The 27,964-nt window shown below is 39.8% G+C and overlaps 1 protein-coding gene across 2 annotated transcripts; it reads left to right on the top strand.

The window, feature by feature from the left end:
* The first annotated feature begins 34 nt into the window (after positions 1–34).
* kirrel1a (kirre like nephrin family adhesion molecule 1a) lies at positions 35–27,618 on the top strand. 2 transcript variants are annotated; one of them, XM_058394941.1, is made up of 15 exons: positions 35–356; positions 13,860–14,009; positions 14,755–14,904; positions 15,682–15,839; positions 16,024–16,174; positions 16,421–16,526; positions 17,264–17,412; positions 17,913–18,040; positions 19,151–19,277; positions 19,617–19,717; positions 21,563–21,779; positions 22,562–22,669; positions 22,852–22,979; positions 23,961–24,038; positions 24,367–27,618. In XM_058394941.1, the coding sequence occupies exons 1-15, from the start codon at positions 305–307 to the stop codon at positions 24,970–24,972; spliced, it is 2,409 nt and encodes an 802-aa protein (XP_058250924.1). In that variant the 5' UTR covers positions 35–304; the 3' UTR covers positions 24,973–27,618. The 2 variants fall into 2 exon arrangements, with proteins under 2 accessions (XP_058250924.1, XP_058250923.1); XM_058394940.1 differs by having other exon boundaries at positions 23,925–24,038.
* The last annotated feature ends 346 nt before the right edge of the window (positions 27,619–27,964 follow it).

Below are 27,964 nucleotides of genomic sequence, written 5' to 3'. Positions count from 1 at the left end.
AAACGAAAAGACGAAGGGGGGGGCGTTTCTGACGCCAGAGAGAGAGAGAGAGAGAGAGAGATGCGAGGAATGTGGCGCTAATGAGAAAACGGAGCGCTTCTGGGACGCAACGCAGGAGCAGCCAGGAAAAAAAGAAGGGATAGAATAGTTGGACGAGGAGAAAGATAGAGAAAGACAGACACCCAGCAAAAACGCGCATGGAAAGGATTGCTATTAAGCGTTACTGGCAGAGCCGTGCGGGGATTTTTTGACGCTCCTCATGCGGAGATTTGAGCTTGCGGATTCGTCTCGGCTCGGCTGAACCATGCAGGGGCTGCTGCAGCTTCTCTTGAGTCTGGCGCTCACTTCTCACACGGGTAAGAGCCTCAACTTTATCACCGATGCGCCTTACTTTATCAGCAAGAGATTATTTTTAGTGTGCGGATGCTTCAAGTGGAAGAGATACAAGTTATCCTCTGTGTTCATCTGAAAGATCCTGACCCGGATTTCGTGTTCGAGGCTCATTCGTTATTAAACGTCGTGTTTCTGTTGTATTGTGAAAGACATATGATGACCTTTAGTGTGCAATGTGGGAATCGTGTGAACTAAATCGGACGAGACGCAGGGGATTCGTGCTGGGAGATGGCTTAGCTTTTCCCTCAAATGATGCTTTCATCACAAGCATACTAATTGACTGAGGTTTATTGTGCGTGTGTGTGTGTGTGTGCGCGCGAGTCAGTCACGTGCGTGATGTCATTGCCCTGCAGTTAAATTAGCTTACCTTCGTCAAGGCTACCTGCCACACTGAGGGGCAAGAGAACACGTGTCCAAAAAAATTGTAACTTTTAAACCCTAACGTCTGGATAGTGTTCTTCATTTCCCCCCCCCCAGGTAAATCCATCACAATCCTTCGACCGAGTTGCTAGGCTCGAGTGTATAACCATGACCTACCTGTTAAAGCACAGCAGCTGCAAGCGCATACTACCGTACTAAAGAGTATGCTGAAATAGAAGCCTACGACACCTCTGCTACTGACACACCTACGGCTGCGTACTATTTTGACATACTATTTAGTACTGTAGTATGGAGCACCACTGTCTAGTCTTTGGGGACATGCTTTCTGCCTATTGGCTGAATCCCAAACAACTCTCCATGCCCTACATAACTCCTCTATCTCATACTGCGTTATTTATCCAGAGGAGTGATTTGGGATCCAGTCTACTTTAGTGGATAAATAGATAGATAGATAGAGAGAGGGAGAGAGAGAGAGAGAGAGAGAGCAGGTACAACGGGGCACTCCATCATAGGTGAGGGGCGTGTTTTAGTTAGTCCCAGTAAGGTATTGCAGATGATGTAATCCATTCTTCTAAGTAAAACCAGGTCAAATCCTCTTAAAAGCTCAGAATCCAGTTCACCACAAACCAATCAATAAAGCTTTACCTACTATTCATTCAGAAACAATTTCCTCTGTATTACTGTATGACTTCCAGTAAAAGAGATGCTCATGACTACACACATTCTGTTTTTCACTATGGAGAGAGAGAGAGAATTAAGAAGCTTGACTCTATTTAACCATTCTACAAGCATAATACCAGTACGCTTCATCACATTTCGTGTCTGCTTCATATTGACGTAATATTCTGTCATAACACACAACATTCATTTATTCATTCATCTTCATCATCTTCAGTAAGAGCTTTTTGTAGTCAGTGTTGTGGTGGATCCGGAGCCCATTCCAGGAACATGGCGCACGAGGCAGGAATACACCCCGGATGGGACGTTATCACAGGACACTATGCACACACACACACACACATTCCTACATAAACTACGGGCAATTTAGCATCGTCAGTCGACCTTCTGGCATGTTTTTGGGAGGTGGGAGGAAAACAGTGAACTGGGAGGAAACCCATATCAATACCAAATACAAGAAACTCCATACAGATAGTAACTCAGGATTGAGCAGTATCAACGTCCCGAAGAGGCAGTTACAATTTATCTCCATTTTTTTTTTTTACAATAAAATTCTTTCGTTCTTGAATGAATAATCCTGTCTTAGACCTGTAGAGTTTACATTAGCAAAGTAAACTTTCCCCGGAATCCTGCGTTTGTATTATTACTACAATTATTTATAATTACTCTTGACAGATATGACTAATGCCTGTCCTTACTTGGAAGGATGCAAAATCAGTTCCCATGGTGCCAAAAATAAACTGGCACTTACAAGCTGTTAGAAATTGTCATTTTATGTTTGTCTTGGTGTAATTGTGTGACCATTTTGATTTCTATTCCTGGAATCTTAATTCCTATCATGTTGAATATTGCAGGTTAGCCAGTTCAGCATGCTTCGTGTTCGCTTCTAAATGCCACTAAAAACAGAGAATCTTAGATTTGTCTGTGGAATGTGTTCCTAGTTTAATTTCAAGGGGCGTAATCATCCCCAGCTGCTCATGAAAATAAGACACACTCCTTCCAGTCCCTTGAAACTATTTATTGAGCACCGTGTCATCTGTCCATCCCACCTTTCCCAAGTTTAAACCTTGGCCAAGTCCTTGCCCTTCATGATTGTCAGATCAATTCTAAACTTGTCCGTCTCACAGATTCTGCTGATAAATATGGAAGTACTGAATGACTAACTCGTCTTATTTTGTCCTTCATCTTTTTGGCGAAACATTTCCCGTGACAATTAGCAAAGGTTTCTAAACATATCAGTGGCGGTTGCTCTACTATGATTCTGCAATGTTTACATTTATGGTAGATTATAGCCAGTCCGTGTTTTGTCATCTCTATTATCATTAAGCATAAAGTTAGGAGTTCAGTGATTTTGCAGTAAATTCTCATTGATGCGCTGGCACTAGCAGTGAGTAGGTGTGCCTGTGCACGCGTGTTTGTGTGCATATAAAGGTACAGCTCTAAGAAAAGGGGGCCCTGGAGACAGGTGGACTGAGTCGAGGGGTCGATTTTACAAAGATGAGGTTTTTTTTCTGGGGGTAGCGGGGGATGGGAATGAAAAGAGAGAATGTGGGAGCATGTGAGGGGAAAGAAGGGGAGTGGTTTAGGCCATAGGAGGAGAAAGGCATTATTACTCATGCCTGACTGCTCTCACATGGGGGATGGTTTTGCCCCCTTTCTCTGTGTCTCTCTGTCTGTCTTTTGCAATGAATGTCAGGGGGAGAAAAGTTCAAAGGCTAGGCTTGAGTGAGAATCTTTGAACCCCTTCCCCCTTTTTTTCAGACATGTCCTTTTTCTGCCATGGAAATCGGTTTGAACTTTGTGAACATGCCAAGCCCACTTCATACAAACCGCTGTTCCGTCATTCAGGCCTTCATCGTCCTTTGTCTATCTTTTTCTTTCTCTTTTTTATCACTTTCTCTGTTGCCTCTTCTACGCTTTCACTTTTTTGCTTCCAGAAAGAGTTGGGAAAGAGAAGTCTTGTTCTGGCGCCCTGTCTGCGTTTCATTCTTGCTCTCTTCCTCACTTGCTCAGTCCTCTCATTTTTCCCTTCTCCTTCTTTCCATCCCCCAGTTCGTTTTTCCCCCTTGCTTGTCTCTAATAAGTTCCAGATGTGTTTCTTGCATTCCTTTAGTCAGAGCTGAGGGGGGAGGGGTCAGTGAAGAGGAGACGGGAGAAGAGAGAAGCATGGAGGGCGAGGGGTAAGAGCGAGCGGGAGAGAGATGCATTAAACGAGAGCAGCACTTAATGAAGAGACACTGTTCTGCTGACACTTTGCTGAGAGTCTCCTCAGTCACGTATCTCTGTGTGTATGTATATCTGTAAGATTGTAGGGATTTTTTTATTTTTTTTGGACTCCTCTCCCAGTGGTAGCCCCCCTGCCCCCGCCGCACTGGAATGTGGCTGATGATGGTGATGTCATTTCTCATTCTCTGAACTTTTCGCGTCGGGGAGGGCTGCTAGACCAAACCGTCCAATCAGCTAGCCTGTAGGGGTAGAAAAACTTGCACAGTCCTGGAGCCAGCTAGCCAGCCAACAATAAAGGCATTGTAACTGCACGTCCAATGAGGTCGCCGCGAGCCAAAATATCAGGCAGTTAGATGGCTGACCAATCAACCGCTAATGGAACATTGCACATTTTTACACAGCTTGTACTCAGTTTAAAATCTCACTCACTAACAGTAGAGATGCCTGAAGGCACTAAGTTGTCTGGCTCAACGAGACATTAATGACTTTCAGCTTGTTACTCATGGTAAAGCAACTTAGTCACCACAGTTACTCACTTACTGATGTGGACGTTAACTACACAAAAGTGTTTAGGGGATTTCTTTCTTAAAAAGGACAGTTGGACTAGTGTGTGAAAGAGTTTTGTGTGCTATACACAGTGTGCACACATACACATAGGCAATCTTGGCTTCTTGATATTTATTTGGAGCGCGTGCTGTTTAGCGCTCTGAACGGATGTCTGTAAGTTATTATCTAATACTTTATGTCTCGGTCCATTTGGTGTGGACGTTTAGTTTTCCCGTGCTGACCCTTGAGGTTGCCATGGCCACGCTGTGTGTTTATTGTGTCAAGGTTTCTGCAGTGGCCATGGCAACAACAGCCTCTGCAGTGGTTCACGTGAATAGGCGACATTAAAATCGTCGAGGAGAGAGAGGGAGAATCGGAGAGGAACACGGTAACGGTGAAGAGCAGAAAAACAGGGAACGGGGAAATTGACAAGAAATAATTTTCATTCCCTCCCGTTTCAAATAGATCTGTTTCTATAGCAACGGCTGGGCTGCGTGGATAGAAGGACAAAGAAAGAGAAGCAAGGGATGAAGAAAAGGCAGGATCGAGATAGAACGGGGACAGTGTGTATGTGACGGTAATACAGGGAGGAAAGAAGGAATGAGAATGTGAGGTAGAATTGAAATGGTGAAAGGACATATGAATTGAGGTCTATTTTTCCTTTTTTTTCATTCTCTCTGGGATGGGAGGGTGTATAGAGGGATGGAAAGAGTGAGAGAGAAAGTCGTAGAGGAAGGCGACAGCCAAAGCTGCAGACAAAAGGAGATAACTGGAGGAAAATTGTTGCAGAGAGCATAAGGAAAAAATGCATTTCTTTTTAGCAAACAGTTAGTCCCTTTTTCAGGTCAAAGATTATAATGTCTCAAAAGGTTGGACTTTTAATGCATGAAAATACAGTAATCCAGTTGATTTGTTGCGGACATAAAAAAGAGTGGAGAGGGGTGACCTATGATGTCAGACTACTTGAAACGGAGAGCTAAAAAAAAGGAAAATGAGATAAAAAGCTGCTACTGAGTAAAGGTGTTCAGAGAAACAAATAGTCTTGATTTTTTTTTCTTGAAGAGACATGCATTAAAAAAAAACAGTGTTATACTTCTCCCCACATGCACCCTCATCTACATGGGCAAAAAAAACTTTTTCGTACTTTTTCACCTACGTCAGCTGTTGCTATGGTGATGGAACACTGCGAACGGTGCGAAAACTCACTATAGGCTGGTGAAGAGCAGGAGCGAGGGATAGATGATAGAGGGGATAATTATGAACTGCTCATCAAAATGGTTATAGAGTGTTAATGCTTAACAGTTGAGGATAAGGTATCAGACAGAGACAAAGAATGAAGGACTATAAACATTTGCACATAATACAACCACTATAACTACAGCCTGCTGTATTTAGGGATGAACATAAAATAGTAGAGTTTGTCCTCACTGTACCGTGTAGCATCTTGAACCGAGCAGGTGATGTATTGATTGACCAGACACTCCTTTGTTGTCTGAGAGTGGCTAGTGTAAGTCACACAGCTGTCTAATCTTGAGCGTTGGCCAGAAAGGGCAGTTGAGGAATTAGCACACTCCTTCATTAGTCAGCGTAACAACAGAGCTGCAGCAGTCATTTGCATTCATTTATTTTAGTGCCTGGATTTTCATCCAGCGAAGGTCCATTTCATTAGACGCTCACATTGTCATCTATTGTTAAGACCACGGATGGCTTGTGTGTAATGAAAATGTAAAGAAGTCATTTCAGCAAGACTGTTTATTCACCAGTGTGCAAGTCTTTTCCTCATAATGACCCTGAACGAAATCGTCCTTTTCTCTGATTAGTTTTATTTGAAACCATTAAAACAAAGAACTGTGCCCTTTTCTGATGATAGGCGGCTCCCGAGTCAATTTTATCTCCTCCCCTGGTAGGGGCTATTTTTGGATGACATCATCGCTTTTGCTCTTTGTGCCATTCCGATGCATATTCATAAAGCAGCACATTAGTTGAAGGAGGTCTGAAGTACTGTACTCGAGTAAAAGCACTTTTACAAAGAATTGAATAAAGCCGAAGCCAAACGAGAAACAAATAAGATCAATTCATTGGAACGTTAAAGGCAAAACCGTTTCCTAAAATATATAGTACAAAACGTCTTAGAGTTAAAAACCTTTCATTACATATGCACTATATATATATATTATTGGATGCTTACTATATTAATGTGTCTGTAGAAAAAAAGGAGGTTATTATTTTCCTTTAAATTCAGTGTTGCAGAGATTATCTATGTATTTTGTTAAGAATTAGACCAATTTTCTGACTAAAACCTTATCAAGACTATCAGGCTGGGATTTTAGCTGCGTATACAGAAGGTCCTGTAGCTCTCCAAGGTTTCTTTAGGAATCTGCGCAGCAGCATACCTCCGAGATTATTAGTGTACCTAAGAGAAATTATGAATGGACTTAATTTTGTATTAGCTGTTTTGCTTTGCGCAGCACAATATGGTCATTTCATTTCATTATTTCCGAGGCATTGTTGTTTAACAGAATGTTTAGATGTGCTTAATACTTAGGACTGCATGGTAATGTGATTCTGCAGCTGTTATGAACAATGTATAGGTATTTAACAAAGATGTGTTAATATACATTAGGAGTCCAATACATTATTACTGTACAACAGTTTCTGTTTAATAAATTGTTTTATATAGCAAATTTTATTACGTATCAGTAAAAGAAAAAATGCACAAATTATAATGAGGAGAACGATACGTGAGGAGTCTAGGGTAGGCATATTTCCCAAGCATTTCCTGTCTGCATCACATTGATATTTTATTAGAGAGATTTACAGTAGCAAATTACATGTCTACTGAATAGAATAGAATAGCCCTTAACCCACGCTGCACGTAGTGAATATTTCCACTAACTTAGTAAACATTTCATTTCTCATGGAATTCATGAGGCATAATGAAAGTTATCCAGTAAATGCTTTCAAAGCCGGGATGTGTAAATCTGGGAAATTTATACACAGTCCATCATTACAACATGCTTCATTTTATTTATATCTTCAAAGTTCCTAGACCTGGAAAATGTTGAGGCTGTTGTGATCTGTGCCACACGCCGCTAGACGTACGAATTACGCCTGAAGTCGCTTTAATTCTCTTGAGTAATTAGAAGCTGTTAAATGTTTGATGACTCCAATTTATGATACTGAGCATAGTTGAGGTCAGGTGAATAATTCAGCTTCGGATTGAACGTACGTAACGATTAATAGCAGCAGAGTAAAGTAGAGATGGAGTGCTGAGGCTGATTACTGACAGCCAGACGTGAACATTTTCCCCAGATTGATTTTCCAATACAGCAGTTAGAGATACTCTAACTGCGCTGTAGCATTGTTGGAGAACTTAAGAAAACCACGAGACTATTATAAACACCTTCCGTTTATCTTTTCACAACTGTCTCTCTGATGTGTGGTTGTAATAAACGTGAGCATCCTGAAATTTTATAGATAGTCTTGAGAAAGGAGAGGCAACCTCATTGTTGTCTGAGGTTGGAAAGTTCAGAGAAATCATCGGTGTGGAACGTGAGACGTGCTTTATGGTAATGCGTGACTTTTCAAATTCTCCTCCCTGTGTTAGATTAAATTAGGCAGTCATATTCCTGAGGCGAACTGACACGGGGAGGGGAGAACGAGAGCAAAGAAACCCAACACCAAGGATAATGTGCATGTCCTGTCAAAATGTATTAGATCACATCATGTTAATTGTAGCAAATCATTAATTAAAAGGTAATTGCATGCAGAAAGAAAATCACATTGCAATGCAATGATCAATGCTCAACTGAATGGGAGACATTTTTTGGTCATACTCTGATATTTAGTTTAATGAAAGAAAGCTCGATGAATGTTATTAGTGCCTGTAATGTAGCATGAAGTCAACATTTCAGGCCACTGACTAAATGTAGCCTTTTATGCTTGTGTGGTTGTGTTAACATTGTCGAGATTTCGGTTAGAGGAGCAACACTGCTGAAACAGCATTCTGTAGAGAAGAAAAAAGCCCACTAATATCTCTATCATTTCATTCGTGTTGAACTAAGGCCTCCTCCACACGTATGGATATTTTTTCCCTCTGCGTTTTGGCCTTCCGAACTCATGAAAATGTGTTTTGTCTGTCTGAAAATAAAATTTCAGTTCAAAGTGGAGAAACTTCCGTTTTCACAGTTTTTGTGTGGCTAGGAAAAACATATGTTTTTGAAAAACACCACAGCATCAAGCTTTGCATGCCCGTTGTGGTTTTGCATGTGTTATGCATGTGCTAAGGCTCCACTTATCACGCCTGCTGACCAGCTTGTTACTTTGTGCTCTGTAATGTTTTATTGGATAATGTGTTTCCAATTTCATTTCACCATGTTTTGTCATCACACCCTCATGCAGAGGCGCTAAAATATGATCTACACTATAGTGCTTCTGGATCCATTGCCTTGACTGTACAGAACAACTGCCATTTTGGATCAGACCCAAGTACTGCAATTTGTATTTATTTATATGCTTAAGCATATAATCATGTCATTTAAAAATATCTGTATATAAACTAAATGGGAAAAAGTATATGGACACATGAAAATTACACCTATATGTCGTTCTTTCTTAAACTGTTACCACAAACGTGGAAGTACACGACTGTATAGAATATTTTTATGCTGTAGCAGTAAAATGATCTCATAACCAAATATGTTCCTGCAAGACAATGCCCCTGTGCAAAGTCCATAAAGTTTGCGAGTGTTGGTGTGGAAGAAACCGGGTGTCCTGCACAGAGCTCTGACCTCAACCCCACTGAACACCTTTGGGATGAAATGAAACACAGACTACGTGCCTGGCCTCCTCATCCAACATCAGTGTCTGACCTCACTAATGCCTTTGTGGGGGAATAAACCACAGCCACACTCCAAAATCTAGTTTAAAGCCTTCCCAGAAAAGTGAATGTTATTATAACAGCCAAGCAAGACAAAATCTGTCATGGGATGGTCAGAAAGAACACATGGATCTGATAGTCAGGTGTGATAGTCACAAACTTTTGGGCCATATTGTGCAGCCTGATAAAAATTTAGTAAACAGCCATAATCCAACATACTTTCCCATTCCTCTCTTCTGAACCGTTTTTGGGCTGAATGTGGATGTACTGTACATGTAATTGTAAATAGTGTGCGCTAGTTTGCCCAAGGTTTACGACTCTGGTTCACACCAGCAGTTCTGGTAAACTGGATTATATATAAAGACCACCCTCGGTGATCATAGATGAGAGGTTGTTTTCTAAGATTGGTCAAGTGATGTGTGTTTAGCTCTGGTGTGGTGTGTAAATGTGGTCAGAGTGGTGTTTGTGCGACTGAGGTTGGAGTGTGTTGCGACCATAGATTTCGTGTGGTCAGGGCACTGGCAGTGTGTCGCAGGCTACTGCTGGTACCCAGGGATCAGTGACTCAAGGAAATCAGGACACTCTAAATTTGTCACTGCTGCATAACCCACATAATGAAAACTATACAAGCCTTCTCTCTCTCTCAATCTCTCTCGCGCGCTCTCTCTCTCTCTCTCTCTCTCTCTCGACTTATATGAAATCTACCCTAGTGTTTAAAATATAATTTATGCCTCTTATCTTTTACTGTTTACCACCCTGTTACCTCTGTCTCATCAATAATTCATGCATAGATTAAAACACATCCACAAAGGCTTTCAGCACAGTATGGAAAAAACATGACCCAGCACAGAGCTAGTGCTATACACAACTCATTCATTATTGATATGCCAATTCATTACTCTTGTTCATTCGTCATAGTTTTCCAACCTTATTTAATTAACTGAAATAACTGAATTTGCTGTGAGGAATATTGCACTGTCACGCAACCTTTCAGGAATACAGTTTCGGTACTTTAGTTAAGTTACAGTAGCATCTGGGTTATTTCCCTGGGTTCATGCACTGGGACACTTTATTAACTTCGGAAAGACTAGAGATAAGAATCTACTCAATACTACAATGCATTGTAAATGGCATGTGATTTACACACTTGATTTGATTTGAGTGTCTTAAGCAAATGATGGGCGTTGGAATGTTTTTGTATGCTCCTCAGTCAGACGAATCATGAGTTCAAATCCAGACAATTTGAATAGCCATCTGCGGTCAGGAGTCCTAGAGAGAGTAATCTGCCCTGCTCTCTGGGTAGGAGGGATTACTTTCCCCACGTCAGTCAGAGCGATATAAGTGAATCGTGGAAGATGGAAGTTAGCAATTTCCTCTGAGTGTATTCAGCTGCTCTGTTTCAAAACGATACAGTGACTGGTTTCACTTGACATGGAGGAAGCATCTATTTGTCCTCACACTCTCTTTTTTGGTCTCTGTGTTGTCATATACGAGAACTAGCTTGTGGGTGAGAATTAGGAAACGACTAAAAGAAATTGTGTAAAAAGAAATTTATAAAAAAAAAGAAAAAGTCTAATTGTTTTCATTACATTTGGATTTTTAGATCTGTATTTTTTTTAAATGGCTTGTTTAAATTTTTTATGCCTTATTTACTTAACCAATTCCAGAAACTGTAAAGATAGTGAGGTCGAAGTAGCTGAATGAAGTTGTTAGACCAAGTGCAGAAAAAAGCTTACGTGTTGTTTTGTGCCAGGTTCGACTGAGCTCTGATGCAAATTGACAACCCTAAAAGCGTGACCGAAAACACAAGAGCTAACCTTGCCCATTTCAGCAGCAACACTGAAGAAATCACATATCACGGGCAGAAAGAGTCAAAAGAGTAATACCTAAAACATAAAATATTGTTTCACTCAACGAACTCATATAATGGTATAATGTGCTACAGTATGTTCAAACAGACACACATCAGTGATACACAGTTTATTAGAACGCTGGTAAAGTTCAGTCTGTAATTTTGGACTTGTTCATGTTAATGATGAGGCAATGTCTATGTGATTTAATATTTTATGTATTGTTATCGGAATTGAGATCATCGTACCATGTACTTAGCAGTTTATTCGCTGTGCTGGAGAAACTCAGTAGATTAACACGATGTTAAATATTAAGATGTTTTATTTTACGTTATTAAAAAAATGTTGTTCTGTTTAGCTGCATTTTAGCCTTTTAATCATTTATATGTCAATTATTTCAGTTTATTAATAAAATATTACTTTTTCAAAGCCGTAGCTATGACATTGATGAATTAGTTATAGTAGTTAAATATGTTTTATAGACATATGAACATGTTTTACATGAGGTGAATTAGAGTAAGTATGTCGGGTTTCATGACAAATGATTTATGGTAACATGAGTACCGCATGCAAAGACCATTTCAGTGTACAGTTATTACAGATCCTGTGCACCTTAGGCCATTTCTTATCATGTTATTTCTAATTTAAGGATATGACATGAGAAAGGAAAGTCTGTGTAGTGGTCTGTTAGAAATGCAGAGATTCTACTTTTTCCATTTATGATGCAACACCAAATTTCGGTTCAAGATAATTTATGTTCTGAATTTAGGTACAAGGCTGGGTCTTGTCGCTTAACATATTGCATGTTCACAGCTTTAAAATATTCCAATGGATCATATTGGAAAATATGTAAAATCTGGTCTGATACTGATCTAGAGATTCTGGCCGCACCGAGTAGCGGCTTGGAACATCTCAATAGTGTATTTTTCCACATAAAAAAAATTATAGCAGTAGAGAGAGAAAGAGAGAGAGACAAATAGGGTCAATGTGGGACAGTTGGGCATATGCCAGTTGTTAAGAAAGTGAGAGAGATGGGGACCTACAGAGGAATGCTGGAGGGATGAAGGAAAAAAAATAGGAAGAGAGCGGACTAGAGGCTTGCTATTTAATGTGATAAATGGGTTGTGACAGCGTGTCTCCAAACCCCCTCCGACCAGAGAGCAAGGCACGGAAATAGAAAGCAGCATTGGGTTTAGAAAAATAATAAACGCAAAAAAAAAAAAAAGAGTGTGGGTGATGCAGATGAAATGCACGATAAGATAGACAGCGTGTCTTTATTCTTTTTAATGTCTTTCCAAACCATCGACTGTGACTCCGTTTTCCAGCATAGCAGATAACAGTAGGGAATCCTCTAAGTGATTTCTCGAAAAAGGAAGGAAGGCAGAAAGAAAGCAAGGACGAAAGGATGAGGAGTCAGAATGGCACTGGGTCTGCAAGAGGGGGGGGAAATTCAAGGGGGAAAATCCGAGTCCTTTTTGCTACATTCTTGATATGCAGCCAATTAAAGATGCAGAGTATGAAAGAAAGCTCTCATTGTGACTGGATGCTTTCGAGTTCAGGCTGAAGTTTTGTGGGAGTCTTGAAGATCTTGTTGCTTGTTGTAAAGAGGGAGGAACCAAGGTGGATATCATGTTCTGTGGTTTAGGAAATGTGTATGGAATGTGGTATCGAGGGACAATTTCGTCAGTCCAGCCTTTCAGATGACTGTTCTGAGCTACATTCGCTCTCCAATGCTTTTAGATATGATTCAGTTATGACAGGTCACTAATCAGGTTTGTAATTTAGTAGTAGTAGCTGTTACTTCTATGTACCAAAGTAGTTTTACAGACTGAACAGAGGTATGCAAAAGTGCTGCTCTTATCTCAATGTGGGTCTGGAGCTTATATCTTAAAGCGGTAGTCTGGAATTTTTAGAGCCACCTGCTGCATGCAAGGCATATTGCACTCGCAACTAATACATCTGCAAGACTTTCAGTTTCCTGTCAACCATTTTACTTTGTTAAAGCTATGTTAATTTCTGTTTACAGAAAGGGAGCAGGGCTGGGCATCTAGGGGCAGAGCTTATTTCCAGGTCACAAAAACCTGAAAGTCTGAAATTGAGAAGCTATAATCCCAATAATACAGTCGTTTTTATTTTCTGAATACTTCTGAATTATTATTATTATTATTATTATTATTATTATTATATAAACATGTCAAAAATGACAACCTGTGCTTTCTCAACATTGCCGATCCCACTTCAGTGAATTCTTCTGAAGTGGCATTTGAATGTGGAGCACTCATGTTAAATCCAAATACCTCAATTACGTTCCAGTCTGTGACCTAATTAGTTACCTCGTAAACTTTTACAGTCTTCACTGGCATCAGCTTTATTTCATACATCCGTACTGCAGTCTAGGTACATAACTCCCATTATGTGATACTGATATATCTCCCTATGGCAAAGTCTCATCGACTGTCTGTATCTCTTAAGGTTACATATAGTACAGCTTCCTTACTACACCCTAGGTTCTTAAAGGCAGCATTAAAGGTGTTAATATAATAGTGGGTGTTGTATTCTTGTGCTTAAATGTCTGTGCGCCCAGAATTGTTTACTATTTGTAAGGGTGTGTGTAAGGAGGATTGGAATAGTTGGAATAGTGTTGTGACCATGTGGGAATATTTGGCTGGTCCTTACAAGGAAAAACACTTTTTTTTTAACACAGACACTTTTATTTAAGAGCCAAAAGGTTTCCTCTGGGTTATTGTGGTTCGGATTAGGGTTAGATTTAGTTGTAGCACAGCATTAATTAGCCTCATTAATGTTTGTCAATTTTATGTCCTCGAAAGAACAGTAAGGTGTGTGTGTGAGTGTGTGTGTGTAAGACTAATGATGATGGAGTATTAACATGTAGTTCTCTGTTGCAGTATGGATGGCCCGGTTTTCTCAGGAGCCAGCAGATCAGTCGGTGGTTCTGGGCCAAAGAGTGGTCCTGTCCTGCGTGGTCTTCAATTACTCAGGCATTGTGCAGTGGACCAAGGATGGGCTGGCTTTAGGCATTGGAGAAGACCTTCGAGGTTGGTCACATAGTAATACATTTCTCTCCATTCCTCTTCTTTCCATGTTTTTTTCCAATGTCTCTTTCTCTCTGTCTGTCTCTCTCTCTCTGTCCCTCCCTCTCTCTCTCTCTCTTTCTTACACTGTGGTTGCAGTGTTGCTTCAGTGCTTTGCATTCTGTGTGCCTCACTTGCAAATTTACACGCACGCACAAACACACACACACACACAGTCTCTTATTGCACATGCAGGTAATAACAAAAACTGAACACAAAGGACATAACACACACATTACACAGAGGAACAAATACTCGAAGGTACAGTAAATCAGCTAACTCAAGCAGTTTCTGGAGAATCGAGGGGAGTGAATGATGTAATCCACAGCAGTATTTCTGTCATTTTTCTTGCAGCAGCAGCTAGAAATGCCTGTCAAAACGCTAGCATATTTTATACTGCCTGAGATACCAGGCTTTTCTGCCACCTAGTGGTGACCAGAAACACATCATACATGACTGGGTGTGTGCATACACATGCTGCATCTGTGTGTTGAGATAAAGTCTGTGGAAACTCAGGCCACTCAGGAGTGATTGGAGGACCTGGTGTCACTTCTGAACACTGTGTTTATATGGAGCATCCACAGAGTAGAGTTATATATTCATACCCTCTCATGGTATATGACCAAAATATGTCTGCAAAATACACAAAATGTTAATTGTCTTGGCAGAAACAAAAGAGTATAATAAATGTGTGTTTTGTGTGTCTCAGCTTGGCCAAGGTACCGTGTGTTGCGTCTGGTGGATGTGGGACAGTACAATTTGGAGATCTCATCAGCTGAACTCTCAGATGACTCTCTCTATGAGTGCCAAGCTACAGAAGCTGCCCTGCGCTCCCGCAGAGCCAAACTCACCGTTCTCAGTAAGTGTGTGTGTGTGTATGTGTAAGGGAGAGAGCGAGAGAGAGAAATTATGTTGCATTAGGTATATTGCTGAGGAAATATTACACCGGCGTTTTATCTAATAACATACAGATACAGAAGAACAAGGCCTTTTGCCATGTACTTTTAAAGCTGCTGTTTGTAATGTATAAAAGTCTTTATAGATCTATACTAATCAGATCATTTCAAAATATGAACAACATAATACAATGCAAATCAAGATCGTGAAGAAACAACTACTTTAATTGTAACTATGAAACAGCCAAGAGTGTAATTGAAATATGAGGTTTCCACCTTAAAAATGCAACCAGAGCAGAATTTAGAGAAATGTAATCTACTACATGTAAGGGTGAAGTTTGTCCAGTTTAAACTTGACCTAAAATAAGCAGATAATCATAAATATACATAAAATACAGGATTTCTAATATTGACATGCTAGGATGTTTCTTGGCACCGTGTCTAAAAGCAAACAGCAGGTTGTGCTGATTTGTGCCGTGAAAATGACAGTGCAGGTTTGATTATACTAGCTATATTTCAATTTGGCCCGGCTCTGTGGTGACTTCTCAGTGCATTAAACCCCACTCAATTCAATGACACAGTCACACATAAAAGTCTACATATTTTATACTTTACAACAGTATATATCATCTAACCCGGGAGAAAAGAAAATACTGCACAAAGTTCAGGTATACAGTGCATGAAGTATACTTTATGTAGGGTGTGTGTTCTTTACATGATCCCTCTGTGTGTTCACGCAGTTCCCCCTGATGAGCCGGTTATTGAGGGTTCCCCAGAGATCCTTCTCACTGCAGGGGTTTCCCACAACTTGAGCTGCGTGTCGCGCGGAGCCAAACCCCCTGCAATTATAGAATGGCAAAAAGACGGGCTGCCTGTAGAGGGGGCAGTCAGCACAACAGTAAGTCATATGCACATTCGAACCCTGTTCACTCAGATCTGTTTGTTCGTAGACTTTCACAAAAGTTTCAGCTGTGCATGATGTACTCCATGAAAGATAAATAACAGAACAGGATTTCTCAATTACTTGTGTGCTGCTCTCTCTCTCTCTCTCTCTCTCTCTCTCTCTTTCTCTCTCTGTGTAGGAGGTGCTACCTGATAGGAAGCGAGTTACCACGCGCAGCTTCCTGCCCATTGTCCCAGTGGACACTGACACAGGAAAGAACTTCACATGCGTGGCCAGCAACCAGGCTGTGCCCTTGGGCAAACGCACCACTATCACCCTAAATGTGCACCGTGAGTTTCTACACGTTCAACATTCTCACACGCTTTCTTATCGCTTCTCGAAATGGAGCTTCACTAAGAACTATCCATTTCAAATAAACCTCAGTATACAAAAGTATGAATAAACCTCATACTTATCATGCATTTTTTGTGCCGTTAATATTAACGATACAGTATAGTATAACCCTAATCCTAAGGAATTAAGTTACAATGCATTGCGTCTTTTTAATATCATTATAATGTTCCTGATGTGGGCAGATCCTCCTGTGGTGGTGTTATCCATCGAACCACGCTCTGTTCTGGAAGGAGAGAGAGTGACGTTCACCTGCCAAGCCACTGCCAACCCCCCTGTTATGGGCTACAAGTATGTGTGTCTCTAATTCAGTGTTTCAATAACCATCAGCTTAGAAATATCACAATACATTTATGTATATCAACAATTTTGAATTATTGTTTTGGATCGGAAAGAAAATGTCACCATATTTTTAAAAAAAGCAATAAGAAAGGAGGACAGTGGCATTTGGAAAAGTCTTTTATGTCTGAGAAAAATAGGTGTATTGCTGTTTTATTTTATTTTTTTTGCACTGCGTTCTGGGTTTTCTCTTAAATTGCATCTTGTTAATCTGAGATCACAGGTTTGTACCTGATCTAAAATAAGACAGTCTTGCTGTCTGGCTGTGCAGTGTTTGTGCTTCATCAACTAATCAAATTTTGTACTGTTTATATTATTTGTTATTTGTGCACGCTTGTTAAAAGTTTAATGAAGCTTCAGTCAGTGTAATATACAGTGTCCAAACTGTGAACTGTTCAATTGAAAGATGTCCTTGTTGCGACATAAAGTGTATGGAGGGTCTAAATCTGAAATCCCTGGTTCAGTATGGGCTTAGAGCTGATATCTTTATCTGAGCAGCACATAAGCGGTGCAAGGCAGTGCAAGGTGCACTACAATGTGACAGAGATGAAGGTAAATGTAGCCCAGAATTAAAGAGGCACACAAAATTCTATGGGTAATAAAACAAACAACAGGATATTTCACTGACTTCCGTTTCTTGATGATTCTCAATGTTTGACTACATCTTGTCACACTTTTCTTTCTGCCAGATGGGCTAAAGGCGGTGTGATCATCCAGGGTGCGAGAGAGAGTGTGTTTGTCACTAAAGCTGACCACTCTTTCTTCACCGAGCCGGTTTCTTGCCTAGTGTTCAACGCTGTGGGGAGCACCAACGTCAGCATACTGGTGGACGTCCACTGTAAGGAGCAGTTTAAAAACTTGCTTCTAATTTTATTTAAAACAACATATTTACATCAGTATCCTCCATTTTAAATGGAAGACATGAATTAGTTCAACTAATTGACTGTGGTCACTCAAGGAGCTCCTTTTATAGGAAGTATAAGTTGAATGGTGTGATATTGTTTTACTATTCCGAAGCTGATTATTTTCCGGTTAAATGCCATCCTTTTAATTTCTTTTCATTTTATTTCTTGTGTACCACAGCAATTTGCACACAATTACAATATTCAATAGCATGTGCATTTAATGTTGTGGAACAATTGAAGCTCCTGTTATATCGGTTTTATATAGGTTATAGTCATTTGCTCAAGCCCTTTTTATCTCTTTTTTAACATAAATAACAAGGGGAAAAATTCTGTCTTTGAAGGAACAAACTATTAATTTTTACATAAATGTTCATTAATGGCAGAGCTATATATGATTAGTTGCTACAGTCTTCTCTTTTTTCTTTCCTTGAAGTTGGTCCTATCTTGGTGGTAGAGCCAAAGCCAGTGACAGTGGACATTGATTCTGATGTCACGTTGAACTGTAAGTGGGCAGGCAACCCACCTCTCACCCTCACATGGACAAAGAAGGGGTCCAGCATGGTAAGCAATCAGACCCAGACTGTTACTACCCTGTCATTCTCTGTCATCTGACCCTTTCTTGATTTCTCCTTTTCATTTCTTTTCACTGCAAAAACTGACATCTTAGCAAGTGAAAATATCTTAAATATAGTCAAATGTATTTAATAATTCTTAGTATAAGAGTACAATAAACCAGATATAAGATTATTAAACCTCCTTTGAGCATTTTTTTAAACTAATTTTAAGCTTTTTTTTATTCTATACTATCTGCTGTTTAATAAGGCTTTCTTGGAATAAACGATATGTATAAACATATATAAACAAATGTATTATTTTATACTGCAAATCTGATATAAATTTAATCAGGACACTGTTGACTTTCAGTGCAAGATCTTTTTACCTCTGTTGGGATAAACTTATTCAGAATTTTAGTGGTTAACAGTAATGCCTTCACATTTTTTAACACGCTTATGAACAAGCACTTGGGACATCTCAGAGAGCAGAAATTGGTTTGATATCAGCATTTACTTTGAACATTTGTGTAAAAAAAAAAAATCTAAATGATGCTATGAAAATATTGCTCCTAGTAGGCTATTTAAAACATAAATACTTATAAAAACTACAAATGCTTTAATCCCTTAGTGTCTACTTTCATCTGAGCCATTAAGCCCCACTGTGGACAGTGACATGACAAAGACATAAAGGGCTGACCATGGACAACACAAAACAGGAGCAAACTGCCTCTGATGAAAAGAGTTAAATAATCGTTTATGGTAATATTTTAATAGGAAGTACTGGATAATAAATTGACAATATTCAAGATCATTTCATTGGTTAAGTTGTCGTTTTTGCAGTTTGTATTCCTCATCCTGTCTCTCTGCCTTCAACACAGTCTCTTTGTTGATTCTTGAGAGTGGGTTCATCCATCTGACATGAACTGCTCCTTCCTGGTGTGGTGCAAAATAAAATGTACACTCTGTCTCTCTGTGCTGTCCATGCTGGTTTGTTTTTTCTGTTTCGCACTCAGAAGTTTCATGTTGCTCTGGTTATAAAGGTGCTACACCATAGTTGTTTTTACTGAAATGAGATTTATTTTTACAAGAACTAATCCTTTCCTCCGTATCTTTCTAGGTGCTGAGTAACAATAACCAGCTGTATTTGAAGTCAGTGAGCCAGGCTGATGCTGGCCAATATGTGTGCAAGGCCATAGTGCCCAGGATCGGTGTAGGAGAAACAGAGGTCACTCTCACCGTCAATGGTCAGTAACTGAGCCATAAAGTATGAAAATAGAATTAAACAGGAGCCTGAAACCCTCTTAGCATGCATGAATAATTTGTTAGCGGATATTATAGGCTGTAAGCCTGATATAAATAATAAAGAATAAATGAATATTGAATAAGCAGTAAGAAGCAGTATAAAGCTTGTACTGTTTCTTTTCTCATCACATTAGAGATACTGTTCTGCACTACACCACTCTGTCAACTGCTTTTATTTTTAGACCAAGTCACACAGCCATAACTGGGTGCTAACACATTGAATAACGGCAATTAAGCAATTCATTTTGCCCAAGAAACAAATAAGGCGTGTCTCTGTGCAGGTCCTCCTATTATATCCAGTGAACCAGTCCAGTACGCAGTGAGAGGAGAGAGAGGCGAGGTCAAGTGTTACATCGCCAGCACTCCTCCACCGGACAAGATTGTAAGTGTCTGGATAAATATTTTTTTATTTTTGGTCCTTTGAGACTGTAGAAGCTGTGTATGTCCTGAAATTGTCCATGAGTTTATATGTGTGAAAGTATGCTACATTATAAACCTCCTCTAACCTTCCGATTCTTCTTTTTCTTCTTCTTTTTCTTATATAACGTTGTGTATTTTGACCTAGCATGGCTAGGCGTTGCAAATAGTTTCAAAAGTTCAAAAAGTCCATATAAGCAACATTAATAATGGGCAAATGTCAGAACTCGACAAGCAAACCCAGCTCTCCGCATAGTTGACTTAACTGTAACTCAGCACTATCCATTTAGAGCTCTCTTCTGTCTGAATGACTGTAATGTAGAATGACTGGCAGCCAAAGCCCTAATGCAGCTCCGAATAGAGATTTATGAAATATGAAACACAGCAGCAGAGCATTTGTTCCCTCATTTCTGGTCTGCGTGTACTGCTGGGTTGTGCAGTAAATGGAGCCTTATTGTGAACATGTGGAGTTATGCATTTTTTAAACATGTTCATAGTTCAGTATGAATAATACACCACCTTTCAGTGGAGTTTAAAGAAGTGCGAAGCTTTCTCACCATTTTCTAAGCCTTGCTTTGTTTCAGCATCGAAAAGCTCTTAAGGTAACTGCATGTGTGTGAAGGACAGGTGTGTAAATGTGTGAAAGGCTGGTAACAGGAATACAGAAATATAAAGAAAAGAAGAAACTTATTCCTACTTATGGGGTTTATTCACAATTAAAATAGAGATTGTTTAAAAGTAATAGCAATCGCAAAGGAAAACCGCAAGGGCTTAAAATGCTAGAGAAAGACATCGAGTATGGAACGTATCATAGAATAAACTTGATATGATCTATTGTTTGCTTTAAAAAAAAAAAAAAAACATTTCATCATCTGCTGAGCAGACACTGAAATTCTCCACTATTACACCCACACACACTTTCCACTCTGTGTATTATCCACCTAGAAAATCACCTTGTGCTGTGAAAGCTATTTCATGTGTACTGTTCATTCTTGAAAATTGTTGAATATTTTGGGTTTGGATTTTTTTCTAAAGCCTCAGTATTTTGTTGGGAATCTGACAACAACAACCATAGACGAGAAAGCTGCCACTTTTGTACTTGTGATCCGTTTGCAGTAATTAAAACAATACATTTCAGGTTTTGATGGAATTACCGTGACAGTATAATTTAGACACAAAAGGTACACATCCCAGTTAAAATGGCAGGTATTAGTGATGTTAAAAAAAAAAGTAAACCAAGATAAATCATGTCAGCACTTTTTTTCGCCCTTAATGTTAAACGCAATTAGAAATATCTTTATTTAACATTATCTTGATTAAACTGCAAATAAAAATCAGCTGTTTCTGTAGGATTTTCTTCACATCTTTTCTTTACCCATGGTGGTGGCAGCATCATGCTTTGGGGCTGCCTTTCTTAACCAAAAGAAGACAAACGATTTTGATTGAGCTAACCAAAGCTCCTAGAAGTTTGATGGATGTAGAATGTTTTTGCAAAAGGGAATGGAAAAATATTTCCAAGTCAAAAGCTGCTTTAAAAATTCTGTGTGAATACTTATGCAACTAGTTATTGTTAGTTTGTTAGTATAGATTTTTTCTCTTTTTTTCTTTCAATGTTTCTGATTGTTTTTTCCTTTCATTTATACATGTATATGTAATTTCTTTGTTTTTGTTTTTGTTTATGCTTTGTTTAATTTTTTTCATTAAAGGGATTTTATATATAAAGCTGCCATTTTAACAAGGACTTTGTGTAAATGATTATTGATTTGCTTTTATAACAAATGTTCACACTCCCCTTCTGTGTTTGTTTCAGGTGTGGGCGTGGAAGGAGAACGTGTGGGACAAAGAGAAAGGGACTCTACCAGAACGCTACACTGTGGAGCAGAGTAAGCCGTCTTCTGATGGAGGAGCAGTGCTGTCTACTCTCACCATCAACAATGTCATGGAGTCCGACTTCCAGTCCACTTACAACTGCACTGCCTGGAACGCATTCGGCCCAGGAACCATGATCATCACCCTGGAAGAGACTGGTGAGTTTATGTGCATGTGATTATCTTTTCTTTTAACTGTGTTTTTAATATTTTAACTGTGCTTATAAGAGCTGGAGAGAGTTCCCTTTCGGTCAGTAAAGGGTACAGTGTCACGAAGGATAGGCTTGTGGAAAACATGAGGTATGAATTTAAATTGAATAAACACAATTTTGGTTATAACTATCAGTCTGTCCACTGTCTCTGATATCTGATTTAAGAATACATCGGATTACTTGGATTTGGATTTTTTCTGACCTTTTCTACGCAACAGCAAGATAATCCTGTTTCTTTTTTTTATTGTAACTATTATTATTCTATTTTTATTCTTCTTTATTCTTTTATCATTTTCTTTTTTTTTTTATTCTGTTTTATTCTTCTTTTATGTAACAGACAGTCTATAAGCCTTTCACTACGTGTCGCTCTGTCTATACTTACGCTTAAGATATAGACTGCCACCTAGTGGAGAAAAATGGAAACGTATAAGTAAAAGTTCAGATGCTGATTTAACTTTCAGCTTTTAACTGTGTTGCTGGTACTGTATTAAGAGAGGCAAAGGCACAATCATGTATATCAACACTTATTTATCAATTAATTATCAATACTAAAGGCTATTTTTGATGTTTGATGTTGTTCTCCCAACTCTAATATAGCATCCTGGTTGGATATTTTGCGTAAAAGGTTCAAATAAAACCCTCTGTGTTCGCTAGCGCTGTATGATACACAAACTCAGCTCCAGGTTTCTTACAGCTGTTGAACCTGAACCTCTCATTTCTCTCCCACAGAAATGGTTCCAGTTGGTATCATCGCTGTCAGCACTGTAGGCTGCTCCATTCTTTTCCTTATCCTTCTGCTGGCATTATTCCTCTTCCTATATCGTCAACGGAAAGGAAGTAAGAAAACACATGCACATACACACGTTTGTACTGGCTTAATAAAATTATTATTCACTGCACCGAAAGTGTGTACTAATACGTTTCTCCTACAACAACCTCAATGCAGATCCACAAATGTGCTGATTTCCAGGTCCGCTGTGTAAGAAAAGTACAAAATTGTGAATCTTGTGAATTCCCAGGTCGCCGAGGGGTCACGCTCGGTAAGCCAGACATCAAGGTGGAGACAATAAATAAAGAAACCCACAGCTTAGAGGAAGACTCAGCCAGCGTCTCCACAGCAAGCCGCATGGTCAAAGCTATGTACTCGGTGAGTCGATAGTTTTCACCCAGACTTAAATATTTAAATAGAAATTGTGGTGTTTAAGTATTATTTAAAAGCAAGGGTGAAAGCTTTATACCTTATGCAGCCATTTCTGAGGAGGTTTGTGGCTCATGCAGGTTATGAGTGCTTTGTTCACAGCATGGTTGTTGCAGCTACATGTCTAAAATTTATTCAACAGACAGTCTACGTTATCTGACTGTCTCCCTGCTAACATAAACATATATATATATAAACTGACCTGTAATGCTGTCACTAGTAGTATTCTTCAGTACAATTAATACAAGAACACCTACACCTTCATCCCCTGAACATAAATCACAGAGGCAACCCAAGAGTCCCATCATATATTCATCACTGTATCTGCATGTGCTCCAGGGTGCACTGACAGGACATTGTGACAGGTCAGGGATATTACAACCTGCAGAAATCTGACATTTAACCTTATATGAGCAGAGATATGAGTTTGTGATGTTCTGCTTGTCCTTTATAACTTCTCTGGCAGGCTTGTAATACTTTTATGTAGAAATGCATTGTAAATGTGATTTGTGGTCACAAGGATTTTCTTTAATACCAGCGCAACCTTAATACTCCTAAGCATTAACTAAGGATACTATAAAACCTTTGGCCATTATGTTGCTTCAAAACTCAGCCAATGAGCGTAACTGTTTGAAGGTTATTTATGTTCTTGAGCGTGAACACGTTATCTTGAAACCTCCCTCCATACTAAACTGCACTCTAACAGTCAGAAAGTCTTTTATTCCCTGTATTTCATCTGCAGTATTACACAAAAAAACTGAATTTAATCCTCTTCTCTTTTTCAACCTCCCTCTCCTCCTGTTTTATCTACGTCCTCCTCTTTCTCTTAACCCATTTTCCCCCTCTTGTGTTGCTTCTGTCCCCCTCTTGGTTGGTTTGTCGTTTATTGTTTAGTTTTTGCCCTCTGTGACCCTTTCTCCCTCCTCTCAGCCTTTTAAAGATGACATTGATATCAAACCAGACCTACGCAGCGACACCTTGGACACACGTCAGGACTATGAGATCAAGGTGAGTGAGACACACACACACACACACACACACAAATGCAAGCTCACTCCGTCATACACTCCTTTAGTGCAACATATGTACATGTTCTGATTAACATGTTTATCAGTGATGTATGAGCACTATCATTGTTCCCCAAGTAAGTAATAAATAAAATAAAAATTTTCTTTGGCAACAGCGGAACAGATAAAAAAAAGGTGGCCGAAAGTGATTTGATTTCAACGTCTTGAAGTTAGCAACCATGGGGGTTGCTAACTTCTGTTCTTTGTGTATGCACCCAGAGAAAACATGTTACTACTCTCCACACTCAATAATTTCCTTCTCCCTTCAGGACCCAACAAACGGCTATTACAACGTGCGAGCCTCTACCCATGATGAGGGTCGTCCCGCGTCCCGCTCCATGCACTACTCTGACTATCGGACCTCTACTGCACCAGGCGGTACTGCAACTGTTAGTGGTAGCTCAGGTACAGGAGCTACAGCAGGTCCTGGAACACCGAGCAGCTTGGCTCCTGGCTCACGAGCCGGCTGCTACGACCCTCGACCTCCTTCCAGACTCAGCTATGCCCAGTTCAACACCTTCAGCAGACCAAGTCAGTCTCAGCAGCCTCCGCCCAGCTCCGGGCCTCAGACAGGCGACTTTCCAGCTGAATGCAGTCTCCTAGACTCACCACCGCAGTTACCGTATGAGAACTACAGCTACCCGTCGCACTACCCCACGTATCGTCTCGGCTTTGCCCCTCCCAGCCTCGCTCCATTAGAAAGCGGAGCAGCGTATGAGATGTACAGCGTGGGGCCAAGTGTAAGCGTTGGAGGCAGTGCCGCGACCCCGGAGAGCGGACTCGGGAAGTATGGTAGCTCCACACGCTTTTCCTACACCTCGCAGCATTCCGACTATTCCCACCGACACACGCAGAGGATGCAGACGCACGTGTGATGGAGGAGAGAAATGCCACGCTGTGCTGCTCATCTTCACTTCAGCACACACACTTGACCACACACACAAACAGACACAGGAGGAAGTTGTAAAGAAAGCGCGAAAGAGTGGTAGGAATGAGATCAGAAAGCACAGTAGAGAGAGTGGGAGGGAAATCGAGAGGTGAGGGAATTCTCTTTTCAGCTTTTTTTCTGCTTATTTCCTCAGCTCAAGGAGTTGTTAGCGAAAGTCACAATCAAGATGAATAACGTAGCATTCATGAAGGATCTAACCTCTTCTAAATGCCAACTTGTATAGGTGTGAATATCTTGGAGTTAGCATGGCCACAGACGCATCTTGAGAACTGAAGGAAGCTTCTGTGTTTGTCTGTGACCCAAACTACATGGCAGTGGTGGTCATGAAAGACTTTTGTATGAATTGTTGTTAATGGCTTCTTCAACTCGTCTCCACACCTTTACTAAGCATAGTATACGAAAGCAATATAACAGAGATTACACCTACAGTAGACTCGCAGTGGTTCAATGATGATTCCTAAAACAGTCTTGCAGACTTTAGTTCCTCACATTCAGCCATGAGCAAAGCACCAAACAAAGCACAACACTATATGACCATATATCCTTGGCTACCAAAGCATTAGGGGTGTAACGATACGGCAAATCATATTCAACATAAAGCTCTCGATTCAACAGGCTGCATAATAAACTATGCTATTTGGTATAAAATACTGCTTATATTACTTAGGCCCACACACTGTCCTCTAAAAAATGTAGCTTCCTCTTTATCTCAAATCAGCATGCTTTTTTTCAAAATCTATTACACTAGAATTTTAGTGGATTATCTCAAGAAAAGCAGTAACGGCTACGATAAACAACAAGCAGGGACTGGAAAATTCCTAGAAAGTAATTCCTGGAAAAGTCCGGGTGGATGGAAGCTTTTGGGATGATTTAAAACTCACACACGTCTGAATTAGGACAGTTATAGAAAATAACAGCAGAAGTATTTGTAGATATGAGGCCCTGCTTGGTGATGGAGATTTATGGAGAATGTGTAAAAGTCCAACAGCAGAATTTAAAAGTTAGAAAACTTCACGTCAGCGAATATTCAGCCACAGAGCTGCTATCATAATTATAACATAATAATAACATAATAATTATAAATTTTTTACATTACACCAAATCCATCCTAGTGCACAGCTTTTGTTGTATTAAATGCTGCTAAGAGTCTGAATGGATCACACAAACACTCTCATTGTTGCATTTTAGTTATTGTACCTTGAATGTTTCAATCAATGGAAACCCGAAACCTAAGACACACATTCAGACCTCGCTTCCTTTTCTGTACTGGTAACGTTTTTCACCCAGACACCCCTCTAATTTGAGTTCTGCGTGCCGTTACACCCCTAAAAAGTGTGCGTGATCAGTTGGACACTAGGTGATGAAAGGTCTTTCCACTTACCTGCTTTACCTGTTAATTAGTATCTAGTCGGTATTCTAGATTGCTAAGCTACCTCATGAAGTGGGCTACGAGCCTTATCATTTAGAATTATTACAGGAACAAACAAACAAACAAAAAAAAAAAGACAATATATGGTTCAGTTACCTTTTATTACAAAGTTGTCTCTGGCAGAATGCTTTCATTCTCATCAGTGAAGTTGCAGCTCATGTCAGTGAAGTAAAGCACTTTGGAGCATAGTTGTTGATCTGAAGAAGGAAGGAACAGAGACCAGTTCAGGAAGCCATCAGCTAATGACAGCTATTATTTTCTTTCTGTCACCCTTTCTCTCACTCTTTCTTTCACTTTTCACGATGGGACAAACCATTAGTGGAGTATGTAGTGGGATGTGCAAGGGGACAACGCAGTAAACCATATATATTTTTCAAAGTGTTTTAACATGGTGATTAGTTGATCTTCGAGCACATACAGTATAGCTGCATATGTCTGAATTCCCCACTCGTCTTCATGGTGCTTCGTAGTGGGGTCATTGTTTGCACTGCATTCCAGTATTCTAGCATAGAATTATTGCCCTTATAATCTACCTGTAATCTCTCATTTGCACACTAGGCTAGAGTGTTTTGACTAGTCCCAAAATACAGAATTATTTTTTGTCTCTCATATTTCTGTAAAGAATTGTGGACCAAAGGTTCATCGTTAAGAGTGTCATTCTTTATTTAGGTGATATTCACCTCAACAAACAAGGAAATATGCAGATTTGTTTGTGTTTGTTGTCTCTGGACTCTACAGTAATAACGGTGACTTAAAAAAAAAAGGTGTTTTGAAGGATATGGGACTGCAAAAGTATGACCCAGCCTTAGGTACACATACTGATCTTAGATCAGGCTGCTATGCCGTCACCTTATTATAAGACATAACAAAAATCATGTGGAGCTGATCACGTCGTCGGTTTTTGGACGGATTTCTCGACAGTTTTGGGTTCCCAGGGTCTGTCCCAGAGAACAGAATGTTTATACATATATATAAATATATATATATATTACGATGTGAAGTTTATCAATACCTTATACATTGGGGACTGTTCCCACACACAATATCACAAAGACACACCTGCTACTTGTGCCAAACACAGACGCCTACGTTGGAGGAAGCTTTTTATCGACTAGTAAAAAAAAAAAAAAAACTAAAAAAAAAGTCAGACTTGGTCTATGGATAATATGAAACCAGACAGGTTTTGAAGGATGTAAACATCACGATCATGTCGATGGTGAAGATGAAGACAATCCGTCTCGTAATGGTTCTCCATCACGGAACAGCGATACAGGTACTGTCTACAGTCGTCGTCATCCGAGTTTCGATGCCTTTCGATGGAAGGAGTCTTGTAAATACTTTCCCATGTGTTACTCCTCTTTCAAGTATTATTTTATATCATTCAGTGTGATGCACTCTTTAAATGCAGTATTGTTACATTCAACAGTGCAAGGGAAAATTGGCAGAAGGACTAAGGTTCGGAAATGGATTTTAAAGATTTTATGACCTG

Source organism: Hemibagrus wyckioides, linkage group LG07 (assembly GCF_019097595.1).
Source record: "Hemibagrus wyckioides isolate EC202008001 linkage group LG07, SWU_Hwy_1.0, whole genome shotgun sequence".
Classification (NCBI taxonomy): domain Eukaryota; kingdom Metazoa; phylum Chordata; class Actinopteri; order Siluriformes; family Bagridae; genus Hemibagrus; species Hemibagrus wyckioides.
Note: the sequence above shows the minus strand (reverse complement) of the source record. Positions and strands in the feature narration are given on the sequence as shown.

Coding starts and splice junctions, on each gene's coding strand:
- kirrel1a (XM_058394940.1), top strand. CDS start 305: ATGCAGGGGCTGCTGCAGCTTCTCTTGAGTCTGGCGCTCACTTCTCAC. Junction 16,175..16,420: donor TATCACCCTAAATGTGCACC/GTGAGTTTCTAC, acceptor TGATGTGGGCAG/ATCCTCCTGTGGTGGTGTTA. Junction 24,039..24,366: donor GTCAGGACTATGAGATCAAG/GTGAGTGAGACA, acceptor TTCTCCCTTCAG/GACCCAACAAACGGCTATTA.